Source organism: Sabethes cyaneus, chromosome 2 (genome assembly GCF_943734655.1).
Source record: "Sabethes cyaneus chromosome 2, idSabCyanKW18_F2, whole genome shotgun sequence".
NCBI classification, from domain to species: domain Eukaryota; kingdom Metazoa; phylum Arthropoda; class Insecta; order Diptera; family Culicidae; genus Sabethes; species Sabethes cyaneus.
Genome location: NC_071354.1, coordinates 53,897,816 through 53,914,339, shown reverse-complemented (window position 1 = coordinate 53,914,339; position 16,524 = coordinate 53,897,816). Strand labels below are relative to the sequence as shown.

The following is a 16,524-nucleotide window of genomic DNA, read 5'->3' as shown; positions in this document are numbered from 1 at the left end:
TTAGAGTGATTCAGACTGCCAATTGTACTTGGAATTAGAGTTGAAACTGGACTTGAAACAGAATTTGAAGTTTTATTTGAAATTGGAATTGGATTAGACATGGAATTAGATCTGAAATAAGAGTTGAAATTGAGCTTAAAATTGGAATTCAAATTGAACATAAGTTGGATTTAAATTGGACTTGAGACCTGGAATTACATTTGAAAATAGAAGTGAAGTTGCAATTCAACTTGAAATTGAACCTGATATTCTTGATCGTTCTTTCCGTATTTTCCTCTTTTAATCGCCTTTTCCTGTTTTTGTCCCATATTGTCTGTTTCGCTGCTTGTTTTTTTCGTTTCCTGTTCGAATTTTTCTTATTTTCAGTCGTGTTTTACTTTTTTTTATCCCTTTTTCCATATCCTATTCAGATTTCGTTTTTTATATTCTGTTATTCGTCTTTTCCTCTTCCTTTTTCCTGTTGTCTTAATTCTTTTATTCTTTTTTTGTTCCATTCTTCTATCCATTATCATATTTTTCTCTTTTTATATCCCGTTTGATCTCTTTTTCTAATTTTACTTGGTTCCTTTGTCGGTTTTTTTCTCTCACGCTATTGTTTTCTTTTCCATATGCCTTTCGCGTTTTTACTCTTCTTTCCCTCGTTTTTTCTTTTCCACCTATTTTTTTTATTTTCATGGGACGTTCTTATTTTATTTTCTGTCCATTGCTTCCTCTTTCTTTGTTCCATTTGTGTTTTTTTCTTGCCCCGTTTTTCGCCCTTTTCCTGAGTACTCAGTTGCCTTTATTCCGGTTTTCCTCATTTTCAAGCCCGTTTTTCCTCTTCTCTTGCCTCGTCTTTTTTGGCATTTTCCGTCCTGGTCTTCTTATCGGTCCCGGTTCTCGTCTTTTTTCGTGCTGTTTCTCGTCTTGTTCCGTTTCTCGTAGTCGTCTGTTCCCTTCTTTCTCTTATATTGTTCAGCTTTCCTCCTTTTCTGTAACGTTCTGTTTTTCTTTTCCATCTTATCCGTCTTTTCTTTCGTTTACATTTTTTTCTCTTCATTTTCTTGTTTTACCGCGCTGTTTTTCCTTATTTGTTTTTCCTCTTCAGTCCTGTTTTTCCTCGTTTGCTTTATGGTTTTCCAACCCTTACTCTCATTTTCCTTGTTTTCTTTCTATTTCTTTCCCGTATTCTTCTTTGTTACTTCTGTTTTCTTCTTATGCTCCGGTTTTTCTCTCATTCTGTCACCTTTTTCTATTTTCCATGCCGGTTCTTATTCTCCATTTATTCGTTTTCGCGTTTTTTCCCATTTTCTATCTCACCTTTTCAGTTTTTTTTGACACGTGTTCCTCCGTACTCTTTTCCGTTTTTTCTCCTCCTGTGTCATTTTTCCATTTATGTTTTTTTTTCTTCCGGAGAGCAGCAGGAAGCGGGCTACCTCTAGATCCATCGGTAGTCCATCTGCGAATATGCTAAGCAAATCTACTAACAAATTCGTAAGAAACTGTTTACTCTACGTTATTTGCTTCATGAGATATGATTCATTTGACAGGGAATGGCCATGAAAGCGGACTTAAAATAGAAATTGAAATTGGATTTAAATTGCACTTGGCATTGTATTTGGAATTAGATTTGAAATTGGGCATGAAAATACAATTGAATTTGAGCTAGAAATTTAGCTTCAATTAGGCTTGAAACTAAATTTTAAATTTAAATTGTAACTGGTATTAAAACTCGTACTATTTTTACGCAAATAAATTTACTGATAATTATAATAGACCGTTGAATTTTTATTAAAAAGATGTGGCTTTTCGGTCTCGAGTTTCTTACGAAAACTTTATTTTACGTTCAGCTGACGTTTCGAAGAACTATGCCTTCATCATCAGAGCAACTATTGTTATAAAACATTACAATTATTTAAACAATCTTCATCATTACACATAATTACTTACAACGTTTATAAATGTTTTCTTAGTCAAGTGTTTAAACATGAAAATGTTAATTTTGTTTAACCCTCTATACTGAAAGCATAACAAAATAGGAAACGGAAACGGATTTTTTACAAACTAACTATTGTATTGGCTAACTTAAAATTCCAACTTACACTATAACCGTCTACGCACATCACAACCAGATCAATTATTCCAATATGAACTTTCTAATATGCTGCTGTAAACGAAGCTTCTGTATTTAATTTGAGAGACGGAGAGAAAGAGAGTAAAAATTAGACGATTACTGAGCAAGTGAATGCAAAATACCCGAATATGCCACATTTAAATTATTCGTATCAGTTCTAAAATTTATTGTAAGTTGGTCCGTAAATATATGGCACATTTCAAGTATTTGCAGTGCTTGAACTCGATTGTCTTGATTTAAAATCGTTACTTTAGACAGATCAAAATTATGATCATTATCTATCATGTGTACCATCAGCGCCGTCTTTTTGAACTCATCTTTTTTGTTACTCTCCGCACTGCCCGACGCATTAAACTCAATCCGTTTCCGTTTCCTATTTTGTTATGCTTTCAGTATAGAGGGTTAAACAAAATTAACATTTTCATGTTTAAACACTTGACTAAGAAAACATTTATAAATGTTGTAAGTAATTATGTGTAATGATGAAGATTGTTTAAATAATTGTAATGTTTTATAACAATAGTTGCTCCGATGATGAAGGCATAGTTCTTCGAAACGTCAGCTGAACGTAAAATAAAGTTTTCGTAAGAAACTCGAGACCGAAAAGCCACATCTTTTTAATAAAAATAAATTTACTTATCGCAGAAATAGTGGCCAAACTGCGGACGCCTGGGGCACATAAATAATACCCCAGCTTGAGCACGCCAGTGAAAATGGAGCCAACTGTTTGCATTAAATGCGATTCGCATTCAATTCTGTTTTCTTGCTTGTACACTTGTTTAATAAAATGGCTAAGCTTATTCTGTTTTATTAAAGGTTGCTTCATCATCCCGATCTCTGGCAAATGTTCTGTAATAGCAGATTTAATCGCATGTTTGTATTCAGTTATTCACGATGGATTGTACCGCCATAAATAATCTTGTTTTTTATTTATTTACTAGCCTTTTCGATTTCTTTGGTATTATTTTATATCTACACTTGCTTAGAAAGCAAGTGAAAATAAAATATACAAATAAAGAACCGTATCATAAAAAGAACGACGTGGCTTTCTCGTAGTGTACAATAAGCTCCTAAATTTTATTACTTTCTTCTACCACTACCTCCATCTGTTTTAATTACCATTATAGAAAGCAGCTGAGAGTCGCAATTATTTTTCGAAATGATATTATGTTGAGGAATATTGAAACATCGAATAGCAAATAATCTCGTAACTAACCGTCTGATACTGCATACAGTTTTCGATAACTTTTTCGTCCCCCCTTCCTATTAATTTCATGTCCCGCAGATCGGATTTCTGTAATCCTAATGTACGACACAATTTTGCAGATGGATTCATACGGGAGAAAAAAGCTGTCACCATCGCTGCCAGTGCTGCTGCTCGTGCTTTTACTAGCGCCAGCGGCACGGGCCCAGAGTCCGATCAACAGGCAGAGGGGCAACATTCTGAAAAATTTAACCGGAACGCACGAATACGAGAACCATATTGTGACGAGCAAACTGGATGCCTCGATGCCGATTCGCATGTTTTATCGAGGCTTTCGCGAGGTGTACAATCGCCTGCTGGGGCCCACCGGAGGCCGGATGCGGGGCGAATTTCTGCAGTCGCATGTGATGCCGAATGTTCCTTTTCCGTGCGACACCAAGGGCTACCGGAGCCGGCAGGTTCCGACCAGTGTTCATAAATTGAGACCGGGGGATATCGACATAATCTCCGCCATTGGAGATTCGCTGACAAGTGCCACGGCTGCGAATTCCGTTGCTTTGTGGGAGCTCTTGATTGAAAATCGAGGATTGGCCTGGTGCATCGGCGGTCAGGGGACCTGGCGCACCCATCTCACGTTGCCGAACATTTTGAAGGAGTTCAATCCGAAGCTTTTCGGGTAAGGATGCTATTCAGAATGTTAAAATATTGGCAACATTATCTATCGGGTGGCTTACCTACAGGTACTCGTTGTTCGACTCGTACAATGTGCATCATTCGGCTCAGTTCAATGTGGCGGAAAATATTGCTACCACAACCGATATGCCCTACAATGCGGCTAAACTGGTGGAACGGATGAAAATAGATCCGAGGTAATGATTTTTCGTATTAGAGAATAGAGTTATTTGACAGAGTAGGATTTTCGAATGCATTCCGCAGAGTTCGATGGGAAAAGCACTGGAAACTGCTGACTTTCATGATCGGTGGCAACGATTTCTGTTCGGATGTGTGCTACCAAACAAATGCCACCGAGTGGATCAACGAAGTGCAGGAGAAATATTTGATTAAAACGCTGCTCTATTTGAGGCAAAATATGCCAAGGTACGTAACAAACACAAACAATATAATCGTTAATTTTTATTAACCGGCATACTTTATTTTAGAACCATCGTAAACCTAGTTCCGTCGCCTCTGGTTAGTCTGTCGTTTTCCATGGACAAAGCACAGCTTCCCTTTTCCTGCAAGCTAACGCGACCAATCGAGTGTTCCTGCCTGTTTGGGCCGCGATATTCCGACCGGAGAAACCTGTACCGTCAGCTGGAACGAAAATTCGTTGCCATAATGGAGCGCGTTAGTTATATGACCGATTTTCACAGCGATGACTTTACGGTTGTGTACCAGCCATTCTTCAAAGAGGCCAGTGTGTTTTACCGGCACGATGGCAGGCCGGACATCTCGATGATGTCGATCGATTGTGTGCATCTGAGTCAAAAGGGGCACGCTCTGTCGGCAAACGGACTGTGGAACAATATGATGGAAACAACGCGAACGAAGACCTTGGGATTGCGGGAACTGTTCGAGGAGTTCAAGTGTCCAACTGAGCAGAATCCGTACATTCGGACATATTACAATAGCTGACTGTAAATTTCGGAATAAATTAAATGTTATTTTATTTGTTATTTTAGAGTAACAATGTTTTTTTATTCTTCAATGTAACGTGTGGTGGCAACGGGACTGAAATCACGTAAATAAATTAGCTCCGCATGGTAGAATGACTTAGATGTGTGTATGATTAGGTATAAGCCTATTTTAATGATGATAAGGAACGCCATAGACAGGCCGTGGAGCTGAATAGACTGCAACTGGAGCGTGATAGCTGATTGCCGGAGAGGCATGGTAGCTGGTGGATGGTGCGTGATAGGCTGGTGATGGACGGAAGCCGGTTACGGATGAATGTGATGGAGCTCCGTATATAGCCGACGGTGCACGGTAATGGCCGCTGCTGCTGCCGCTGCTGAAAGAAGGAACTCCGTATGAAGATGATGGCGCGCTATACGACGCCGAAGGAACGCCGTAACTTGACGACGGAACCGAATATGAAGAGTGCGAAGAATGGGAATGGGATGAAACAGACGGTGCTGAGTATGAGTGGGATGAAAGAGACGGGCCTGAATAAGAATGGGATGAAAGAGACGGGGCTGAATATGAGTGGGAAGCGAACGATGGAGCAGAGTAGGAAGAATGTGACACTGACGGAGCAGAGTATGAGTGAGATGGATAGGAGTGTGCACTGTGAGCCTTGTAGTACTGAGCTAATTGAATTCCTTGGCGTACGTGGCCAAGTTCGACTCCAGTCACGCGGGATGAATGTCCACCGGAGTAAGGGACACCGTAGACCGGAGATGGTGGTGGTCCGTACGAGTGGGATGGTGGGCCGTATGATGACGATGGAACTCCATAGGAGGTCGAAGGAACGGAGTGTCCGCCACTGTAAGAGGATGATCCTCCTCCGCTGTTTTCATGTTCTACCAAAATTTCCTTCACTTTATGAAGCAAATGAGGATCGACGTGAAGTCCTTCCGACGTTTGATGTCCGTTGTTAACCGCAATGTAGCCTCCGTCGGAATCGTCATGCGAATGGCTGTGGCCACCGGAGTAGGAGTAACCACCGCCTACAGGTGGTTCGGCGCACACTGCAGCCACGAACACAAGAGTGGTCATCTGAGAATAGAAAATTTAAATTATTATTAGTTTCATTTTTGATTAACTGAATATTAGATGCTACAATATTATTTTATAACTACTAAAAACAGTGACTATTCATTTCAATACAACCTCATTTGAAGGAATGATTGTTTGTAGGGTCCTACTATGATTCTTGACTATTCTTTATTAACCCTAAATCGACTGACCGAAAATCCGATAAAATTCTAGCAGTTGAAGCACCCGGTTAAGAAAATAAAAGTTGTTATTTAATCGTTTCAATATACGTAAAATTATGTGAATAACGAGTATTTCAAGTCTTTTGACGACATTTTAAAAGGAACAGTCCGAAACTGGAACTCGAAAATTTTGACAGGGGTACAGGTGTACCCGGTTGATCAATTGAGGGTTTAAAAATACCTACTAATGCACTTCGATAATTTATCGTCGACATTTTATTTATTTACGACACTTTTTAACTGTTTTTCGGCATTTGAGGAGCGACAAAATACAACCCCGGTGAAAATTCAAATCAGGGCTCGTGCAGCGCGTTCGTTATAATTGTGTGGAAGATTTGTGCCGGTTGGAACTTGGCCGTATACTGATAGGACGACTTTTTTGAGCTCTGAGTGTATGTTTTTCATCTTAGGAGCGGCATAAAACGGTGTCGGATCTCCCTATTAGGGCCGGCCGATCATCATTTTCATTTCAGTGAGGTCATGATCCTCCAGCGAGGAAGGGGATTGATGCCGCAGGTTTTGCAAGCTGCAAACATCAAGAAAATTCGGACCAGAAGAATCGGAATAGATGAAAATGGAGTGTGGATTGCAAACTTGGGGCGTAGAACGGTTGATCTGTTATCTTCCACGAGAGCACTCGAGTGCTGTAGTATGTAGTATTGTAGTGATGGTCATACCATCTACCGGAACTGCTACAATATACAAGAGCTAAATACAGCTTAGTGATGGGTGAGATGCGGAAACATAATCGGACTCTTCAAAGTCAGGTCAGTCACAATCAGGAATGCAAACCGGGGTTTAAAGGATTCAGCGCACACCACCTCGCCAACGAAATGGGCCTTAGATTTAACAACTTTGCAGCCTCTAACAACATGGCTGTACGTAGTACCTTCTTCTAGCACACACTTGTGAGCAAATACACCTGGTGGTCATCTGGGATGATGCCTGAACCCAGATTGACTACGTTTTGATAGATTACCGGCACTTCTTAGATATTCATTGATGTTAGATCCGGTCGGAGTACTATCGTTGACTCAGACCACTACCTAGTGATGCTAAGGATGTACCATAAACACTCTGTTGTGAACTCGAAGCTTGCACTGTCGAAACAGGATAAACTGGAAGAAGCCCTTCTCGAGGAATGTTGGAGTACCATCAAAATGGCTATCAACAGCGCAGTAGAGAGCATTCTCTGGCACTAGGAAGCGTATCATAATGACTTGTTTGCCTTGTCTTTTTGGACGTAGCTTTGTGAGGCGCCGAAGGAGGTCGGTATTAGAGTTGGGATAATGGGAACTGGATTTGTTATGTCGACTGTAGAATTTAATATTCTCGTTTTAATTGGCTATCAGTCTATTGATAGTAGAATAGAAATACACAGTTGAAACGTTGGAAAGATTACAAAATTTGTTCTACTATCAATAGACTGACAGCCAATTAAAACGAGGATAATGGGAACTCTGGAACCGGGAATACCGGTACTACCGACTGATTTTCCAGTACCGAAATACCAGTACTGGCACAAGAGACTTCTGGTACGTTCGGTTCTGATCAACTGGTGTTCAATAAGTTCGAATACATCTTTTCATCGTTGTGTAGGTGCGCATCATGTGCATTCTGTGTATAGGTATTGGTGTCAGCTTTAGCCTTATATATAGGCTAACCGACGCGCAAGGTGTCGACTTGATGTCATTTGTTATTTGTCTACCGCGCGCGGTGAAGGAGTACCGCAACGTCGTAGTAAAGTTGTTTGCGAGAGGTGAGCGACCCGGCGACATATTTCGGTAGTTGAAATCCCACGGGGTGAAGCGGAATTTCATCTATACCACCACCCGTAGGTTCCGGGAGACGGGCTTGGCCAAGGACCGCGCTAGATCCGGGCGGTCACGTTCGGCTAGGACACCAGCGGATCAAGGAAGTGAGGGAACGGGTTTGTCGAAAAATGAACCGCTCGATACGGAAGCCCACTGTTGACCTGGATGTGTCGATCGGGACTGCTCACACCATCATGGCGAAGGACCTGGGATGCAAGCCGTACAAGAAATGCAAGGTTCACGGGGTAACTATAACGAAGAAGAGGCTGGACAGAGCAAAACTGATATCTTCGCGGCACGCTGGTCAGGAGTTCGTTTTTTCTGATGAGAAACTCTTCATCTTGCAACAGCCGCACAATGTCCAAAATGATCGGCTGTGGGCGCCGACGTTGGCAAGCATCCCCCCGCCCCACATAAACATGCCGCGGTTCCAGAGCGCCGCGTCGGTGATGGTTTGCGAGCCTCCCGGCTCTTTCCAGTTGCACGTTGGGAATCTCTGATCTCTCGAATTTGTGGTTATTCTGATAAGACTAAGACTGTAAATGTTAACAAGGCCTTTTCTCCCAATCACCTAATTTTTTTTGAAAGAGAACACAATTGGATGACAAAACCAAGAGTTGCCCCAGGTTTTCTTGCAGCTCTTGGTTTTAAGTGTCGAAATCATTACATCATCGTCGTCGTCAACAGCATAAAGCCAGAGTGGCTCGAGCTGTTTCAAGCAGTCGTCTCCATTCAACTCGATCTTGGGCGACTCGTCGCCAATTTCCCAGTCGTCACACTGTTGTCCGGCATCCTTACGACGTGTCCGGCCCACCGTAGCCTACCGATTTTCGCTAGATTCACGACGGTAATTTCTACAAGCAGTGTAGCTCGGCATTTCAGTGTGTACTCCGCCAAATATTGTCCGCAGCACCCTTCTCTCGCACATGGCAAGGGCGCGTATGTCTTTCGCAAGCAGCGTCATAGTTTCAAGTTCATAAAGAACTACCGGTCTAATAAGAGTTTTGTATATTTTCAGCTTCATACGGCAGCGTATGCTTCTTGATTGTAGCGTTTCGCGAAGGGCAAAGTAGACTCGATTTCCCGCTTGGATGCGCCGCTGGATCTCTTTCCTAGTGTTGCTGTCGGCGGTCGCCAGCGATCCCAAATTCATGATCTCACCAACTATTTTAGTTCATCGCCGAGAACTGTTACATTCCGTGGGAGGCGCGCGTTTGTTTCTTTCGAGCCTCTTCCTTTCATATATTTGGTCTTCGACGTATTTATTTTTAGTCCAATCCTCCTTGACTCCGCTTTCAGTCTGGCGTAGATTGCCTACGTCGTCGCAAAGTTTCTGGCTGTCATGTCAAAATCATCTGCAAAGCCTAGGAGTTGGCTATCCTTAGAGAAAATCGTGCCTCTCGTTGCTATGCCTGCTCGTCGGATCACCCCCACAAGAGTGATGTTGAACAGTATGCAGGATAAGCCGTCACCTTGTCTCAACCGGCGCCGCGTCTCAAAGGGACTCGAGGGTGTCCTCGAGCTGCGCACGAAACACATCACTCGATCGATTGTAGCTCTGATCAGTCGTGTCAGTTTATCCCGCAAACTGTGTTCGTTCATTATCTGTCATAGCTGGCTCCGATCGATTGTATCGTATGCTGTTTTGAAATTGATGTATCGGCATGTTGTGCTTCCGACATTTCTACAAGATCTGTTGAATGGTACAAAATTGGCTCATAATGGCGCGAGCCCCCATGAAGCCGGCCTGATAGTTTCCTACGAAACCCTGTGTAATCGCTGCCAGTCAGCACAACAGGATCTGGGAGAATACTATGTAGGCGGCATTTACCAGCGTTATACCGCGATGGTTGCAGCAGTCGAGCCGATCACCCTTTTTGTAGATGGGACAATCCACTCTTTCCGTCAATTCTTCCGGTAGCATTTCCCCCTTGCAAATCTTGGATAAAACCCAATAAGGGCCATTGCCAGCGTTTCTCGGCTCGGCGGTTTATAAAGCTCTGCCGGTAGCTGGTCCTTACCAGCGCAGCGGCTTTGTTGGTCTTGAGCAGCTCGATTTCTCGTTTGACATCTTAGAGATCAGGTGCTGGTACATTACTAGCGTCCATCGGCATTCATAGGTTAACTTCCATTCCGCCTCCTTCTGGAACATCGCCATTTGGGTGTTTATCGAAGAACTATTTCCATCTATTGATCACAGAGAACTATGGAGAATCATGAACGAGAACGGTTTTTCCGGGAAACGGATCAGACTTATCTTGTCTACAGTTTATCTTTTTTTTGTCGGAAGGTTAGACCACTGCGACCACTATTTGGATCTATTGTGGTATGCTGTTCAACATAGTGCTGCATGCTTTTTAGTAAATATAAATGACAAAATTTCGCTCATTTTGGAGATTAAATTTCTATCTTCGAGAGCAAGCCACAGAATTATTGTTATTGTTGCTTTAAACCTGGTTTGGTTGTGGCTTCTGCATTTTCAGGGGATTTTTACAAACTCATTAAAAGTAATGTGTAAACGTAAGTAGTTTTATTACGTTCCATTAAAAGCAATAATAAAGTTAGCTGAATTCTTCGCTGCTTGACAGCAGGCACCATAAACAGAGGCAGCTTTTCGTTCCATTCTTCAAAACTATAAAGCGTAAAACACGGTACACTGAAATTCTAAATCAGCCAACCATCCTACTTTTTTTTACTTGAAAGGCATGAAAAGAAAAGTTCTAGATTTACTGTAGGCCGTCTGAATGAATAAATAGAAAATTTCAGCAGTTTTCGAAGTTGTGCAGCATATGCACATTAAATTCTATCGTGTGTATTGGGATGATACGCGCTTAAAACGAACGCGCCTTCGAAATAGTGCAAATTTCGGAAACCAATTGCTTCAGAAAATAAATTCATTTGATTAATCAATTTAAATTTTTAGCAAAATTGTTCTAGCTCTATTTTATGACAACAATGAATTTTGATAATGTATGATGGCTTTATTTTACCACGTCATGCCTTGTACTGATGATATAGCAATAATTTTTGTGGTCTTTTTTATTCACCGTACGTTATTTTTTTCGGATTTAAATTGATTTTTCTCGGTGAAGTGAGCTATAATTTTTGTTTCAGATCTAGGAGAAAATGCTAGAATATCAATATGGCCTAGCATAAATTACAGGTTTTCAGTAATAAATTCTATTTTCTCTTACTTGACTGTAGCCTTGCAGATAGTTTTTTTTGTAGTTGGCCTCGAATTGCTGTACACAGTTTATAAATTGCTCATACCCATTGAAGGAGTTGAGCTGGATAGTTTTAAGACTGTGCTCCAATTCAACCTCAAAAAAAGCAAAGCCAAGGGTATAAACGACCTGTTGTGAATTTGACCCTTCTTTAGCGATAGACTTCGCAGCCGGTTATTAGAGTACAGGATAATTACGGGTCTAGTGCAACGATCCTACTGACTCTATAGCAGTACCTCCCAGCCGAGATTTGAACATACGACGACTGGCTTGGTAGGCCAGCATCCCAAAGCACCCCAAAGCTAACTGGGTGGGTTCAATTCATCCCCAACTAACTCCAATTAAACTATAAATCTTCTTGAGTTGGACTTTTTACACTGAGTATGGAGTTAACAGGTAGCTTCCGAAAGACTTGTATCTGAAAAACGCAAGAGTTCCACAGGCGCAGAGCAGATGCGATGCTGGGATGCTATTTCTAGCTTTATCCAGGTCAGTAGTTTGCCTTTTACGGCGGTTATGGATCTTCCCAGAAACAGCTCGGGTTCAATAAATTGCTGAGCTGATCCTTGTCTCGCATGGCTGCCAGTAAGCTCAGTTCCCTCGATTCCGCATTGTCCAGAAACTAAGAATAATGAAGCTTGGTTCTGGCAGAAAAGTTTTCTTAAAGCTGCACATTTAGTGGGTTTGAGAGTTTGTAGTGAAGCCTAGCTGTCCGTAAAAATACCGATTTTCGCATGTTTATACTTGGAAAATTATGGGCTATTAACCTAGTGGAAACGATTCCTTTATTCCAGGTCCGTAGACTACGGATCATGTTCAGACCTCCATTTTTTATCCATTTATAAAGGAACAGACGGTACCAGATGGTAGAACGGGTCCTCCATTATGCCATATAGTGTGATCTGTGTCAATCACGCTATATAGAACATTTACGCTAGGCCGTGCCTCCATCCAATCAAGATCTGCCGTTACTAAGAGTGATATTTTGAACTTCCTTAGTACGTGAAGATGAACCAGGTCCACTTCAAGTATGTTTTGACGCCTCTAAAACTTTAGTGCACCGAGCTCTGCTTTCTTCTGCACATAAAGATGTAAGAGCAGCATGTGTAGCATTGCCTCCATGGCTGCAGTTGGTGTTGTGCACGTTGAACTTTGTTTAGCTTTTAGTTGCACTGTCACGAAAGCAGCATATGTGAGTCTAAGTCGTGTAATAGTAGTGTGTGACCAAAGGGATAGTTGAGGTTCAGTTCCCTGGTTTTGCCAAACAGTGAGCTGCAAGCGTGCGTCCATCCCTAGTGACCAAGGTAAGAGGGAGAGAACTCTTCGTAGAAGACATCCTTTGATCGCTGAAACCGTGATCGACGTATCTTCTAATGAGGCTGTGAATTCGCTGTTTGACACAGTTCGGTGGGTTCGTTTGTTGAGAAAATCTTAATTTTAATTGCGAAGCGAAGGACGTGTTGTCGATCGCGCCTTTAATATCGAAAAAAGCACAAAGTGCCAACTCTTAGTATTGGACATTGGAGTGACTTTTCAATCAGCGTCGCTAGATAATGAGGTGCGGTTTCCGTAGTTTTACCGCGCTGGTAAGCATGTTGATTGCCATGCAAAGGAGTGTTCTATAAGAACTCATTACGGATGTTATCATTCGTGATTTTTTCCGTCAACTTGAGAAGCGTTGATGTCTGACTAATCGATCTGAAGGCTTTAGGCATGGTTTTATCTTTTACACTTGCCTTGCATATGAACGCCACCTTACGTTTTCGCCAGTTCGCCGGGATATGTCCCAATGTAAAGTTGACACGAAAGAGGTTGATGAACTCGGATAATACAATCTCGTCCGAATTGTGAAAGTACCTTGCTGCTGCTCATCAATGTCGCGTCAAGTGGTCACTGTTGAAGCGGGGAAATGTGTGTTCATAGGAACTTCCATCGTTTCCCTAGTAGTAACAGCAAGACCATCCTATTTTTTCAATTGCCCTAAACAATTCTTATGGTCCTTGGCTAACGCTTTTTGGAATCGTGGAGCCTCAAGCAGAGTGTGGCTTGCTCCCGCAAAACGTGACGCTGGACCTTTTGGCTTTGCGAAGGTCTGGTTGTACGGGAAGCTATGTTCTTACAGAAAAATTACCTACTAATTTTTCGAGTTTCAAAAGCAGATTTTTCTCAAAATAATAATTTTGTTGCAAGAAAAAATATCGAGTAAGTGCTTTCAAATCAAGAACCGTTCTTATTTTTGACATTTTTACTATAAGTTTGTATTTTAATCATTATAATGAAGTTTCTTTCGGCTTTGCAGTCTTAAAAAGCGTTTTTCGGTGTTTTTCTCTTTCACCTACATTTCGAATAATTTATATTCTTTATCAAGGCTCGAGAATGGACCATTTCTTTGTCAGGTGGCTCATCATTACATGGTCACTTCAACATCACGTATACATATTAGCCACCTGATAAAGAAATGATCCATTCTCGAACCTTGATAAAGAATAAAAATTATTCGAAACGTAGGTGATAGAGAAAAACACCGTTTTTCTGCTTTTTAAGACTGCACAGCTGAAAGAAACTCCATCGAATGAATTACCAGTCGATAAAAGATTGCAGTTTATCATTATAAAATCAATCTCTTCAAATTGAGAATTGAATTCTTTTAAATCAGCAGTCAGGTTGTTCGTATTTAATTTAAAATTCCAGTAAAAGGACGCCGAAAGCGTGCATTTCGAGCGGAAATTGCTGTTTATCTGCTTCGCCGAGAGGTTTCCCGCCACAAAATGCACGTGCTGCAGAGGCCTCTTCAAAGCCCGTATCTCATTTGGCAAGCATTCGTCGGTATACTTCTTCGCGAGAAGTGCGGACTGCGCAAGAGGAAGTACCTAGTAACACCGAAAAAAAAACCTGCCATTATTATATCATACCTTTCGGAAGACCCCTCACGAGAAGCATAACACTCTTACGAGCTGCTAACAACAACAGCACTGTGCCCGCTCGTTGATGAATGAACATGTCACAAGTGTTGACTACCATGCTGGGAGAGATGATTGTTCACCAATCCGCGCTAAAAAGCTCGCTTGCAGCCGATATAAACACGCAAGAGAATGGATGACGGAAAGTATCATGCTTTTGTAGAGCTTTCATTCATTTCTGTAACAACGCTTGAAGTCTTGAAAGACGTTGCCTGAAGGGTGAATTGTCGTTTAGAAAAGGCGGTAAATCGATTGTCGACAAAATGTGCCATGCAGTAATCCGTCTATGAGTGGCGGCGATTTGATATGTAAACAGTTGGGTTGGAGTGTCCAATCTAGATGACGATTTATCTTGATTAAGAAAAACGTTAATCCCCGCGAGAGTGAAAGGTTGGGCTCGGAAGAGCACTGCAAAAGTTACGTAACTTCTGCCTGGGCATGGCGTAGAGAAAATACAAATGCCAACCGAAATGCGAAACAAAACCGTGGGGTATCACCGGGGACCCGGTTTTCTTCCGAGCTTTGGACCGAACGATGCTGCTGGCTTCGTCAGGCCGGGAGCGGCCCATTTTGATGGGATTGAGGCTCGTTGGATGCCATGGACGGGACCTGTTTCGTGCGAGCACTTTCATTTTGCCATCGACAATAAACTAGCAATTTAAAGAAATGAGCATTGAAATTGATCTTTACCGCCAGTCAACGTAAATCGCCGGCAGGGGTTCGCAAAACTGGGCAGAAATTATTATGACGGCTGAGCTGAGGTTACCTCATCGAATGTGGGTATCAGTTAATTAAAGTGAATGCAATTGTGTTTGATGCTGGTTGTACAACAGTTTATGGATTTAGCTACATTTTAATGTCGTTGACAACTCTGACCGAAAATTAACAAATTTGTTAAATATATCTAAAATCCTCAAATTTAGTTATTTTATTTGAACTTACTGAAACAATTATTCTTTAAAAATATATCATTAATCTAGCTGGTGCTTTTCTTAATAGATTGATCTTTTCTAGATTTTGAAGACATTTTTTAATAGAATCAAATTTACAATAGAAAAAACAGTTGTCGATCAGGATTGTGATTTGTTTCTTTCGCATCTAGAAGAACTTCACCACTTGGAAAAAAATTGGAGAAACTGTTTGATGACTGAATGTTATTCTTATTTTTCACTTATTGCACAGGTGGTTCAGAAATATGAGTGAGAACTCGTATCACTTATATCTGAAAGAGTTTCACATTGTTTTGTTTCAGTGTTGAATATTAGCAACATTGTTGAAAATCTTATAGTTGCACATTATCGTGTCAAATTACTTTAAACTGAAACTTTTACTACATCTTATCTGATTTAACTTAACAGCATCAATTTCTAATCTGATCAGTCCTTAATGCTTGTCAATCACTTTTTAATGCCATATTGCATAATACACTTCGAGTATAATGAAATCACATAAACAACTCAAGAGCTTTTTGTCCACTTGCGAGCAGTCCTTACACCACGAATGTCCAGCTGCTTCCGCACATTGTCCCAATAAACTGTCACTTCAGATCACTATCACTTTAAACCATTAAAGCAGCCGCCCGGGCTAGTTTAGTCGCCCCGTTAGAGAAATGCTTCACTTACCACACTGAACTTAATCATTGTTGCGCTCGATCAATAAATCAAAACACAGCACACAACAAGCCAACCGAGCCTAGCCAAAAAAAAGTTCACCCCGTATCTCCCTGCTAAGCTATGCTCGAGATCTGCACGGATACACTGCGACGAGATTAATACCGAAAATGTTTCCACCGGCTTAGTCTTTTATATAGCCATTGTACCGGCTCGTAAGGCTCAGCTTCTTCGGCAAGCTCACCGGAGATTCCGTTGCTTCGATTCGGGATTGAAGCCTTTCGCGTGCTCTTGCGGTGAGGCTTCGAAGCGTGCGCCCAAAAGAAAGCCCCCCTACTCGCGTTCTCCCGCTCCTTCTTCTCCGCGTATCGCATCCACTCCGAGTGTAAGGGCGTTGTGGGTCTTAGGATGGGGTGCATTTTCTCATACTGTCAGCAAACGTAGGTAGCTCACGTTGCTCATAACTCGAGCAAACTGGACAGTGTACGGTGGGTTTGGTGGAACTATTCGTTCAAGTTATAGTAACCGAGTTTATCAGTAGCTAAAGAGCAGTCCCCGCCAAATCGTCCAAAAAAAGTTGAAATCTGAAATCTTTGATTTGGATAAAACTTTACAAACGTGTTTGATAGGAGGAAATATGCACCTTCCACAGGTTTTGGC

General features: G+C 41.6%; 2 protein-coding genes across 2 annotated transcripts; one reads left to right on the top strand and one right to left on the bottom strand.

Annotated features, from left to right (window-relative positions):
• The first annotated feature begins 3,418 nt into the window (after positions 1-3,418).
• On the top strand, positions 3,419-4,952 carry LOC128735435 (phospholipase B1, membrane-associated-like). The gene is made up of 4 exons (XM_053829921.1): positions 3,419-3,993; positions 4,058-4,186; positions 4,254-4,415; positions 4,478-4,952. The coding sequence occupies exons 1-4, from the start codon at positions 3,419-3,421 to the stop codon at positions 4,950-4,952; spliced, it is 1,341 nt and encodes a 446-aa protein (XP_053685896.1).
• A 171-nt stretch (positions 4,953-5,123) lies between these two features.
• On the bottom strand, positions 5,124-15,894 carry LOC128737896 (pro-resilin-like). Its single transcript, XM_053832643.1, has 2 exons — positions 15,877-15,894; positions 5,124-6,035 (listed from the first exon to the last, which is right to left on the bottom strand). The coding sequence occupies exons 1-2, from the start codon at positions 15,892-15,894 to the stop codon at positions 5,124-5,126; spliced, it is 930 nt and encodes a 309-aa protein (XP_053688618.1).
• Between the last annotated feature and the right edge of the window lie 630 nt (positions 15,895-16,524).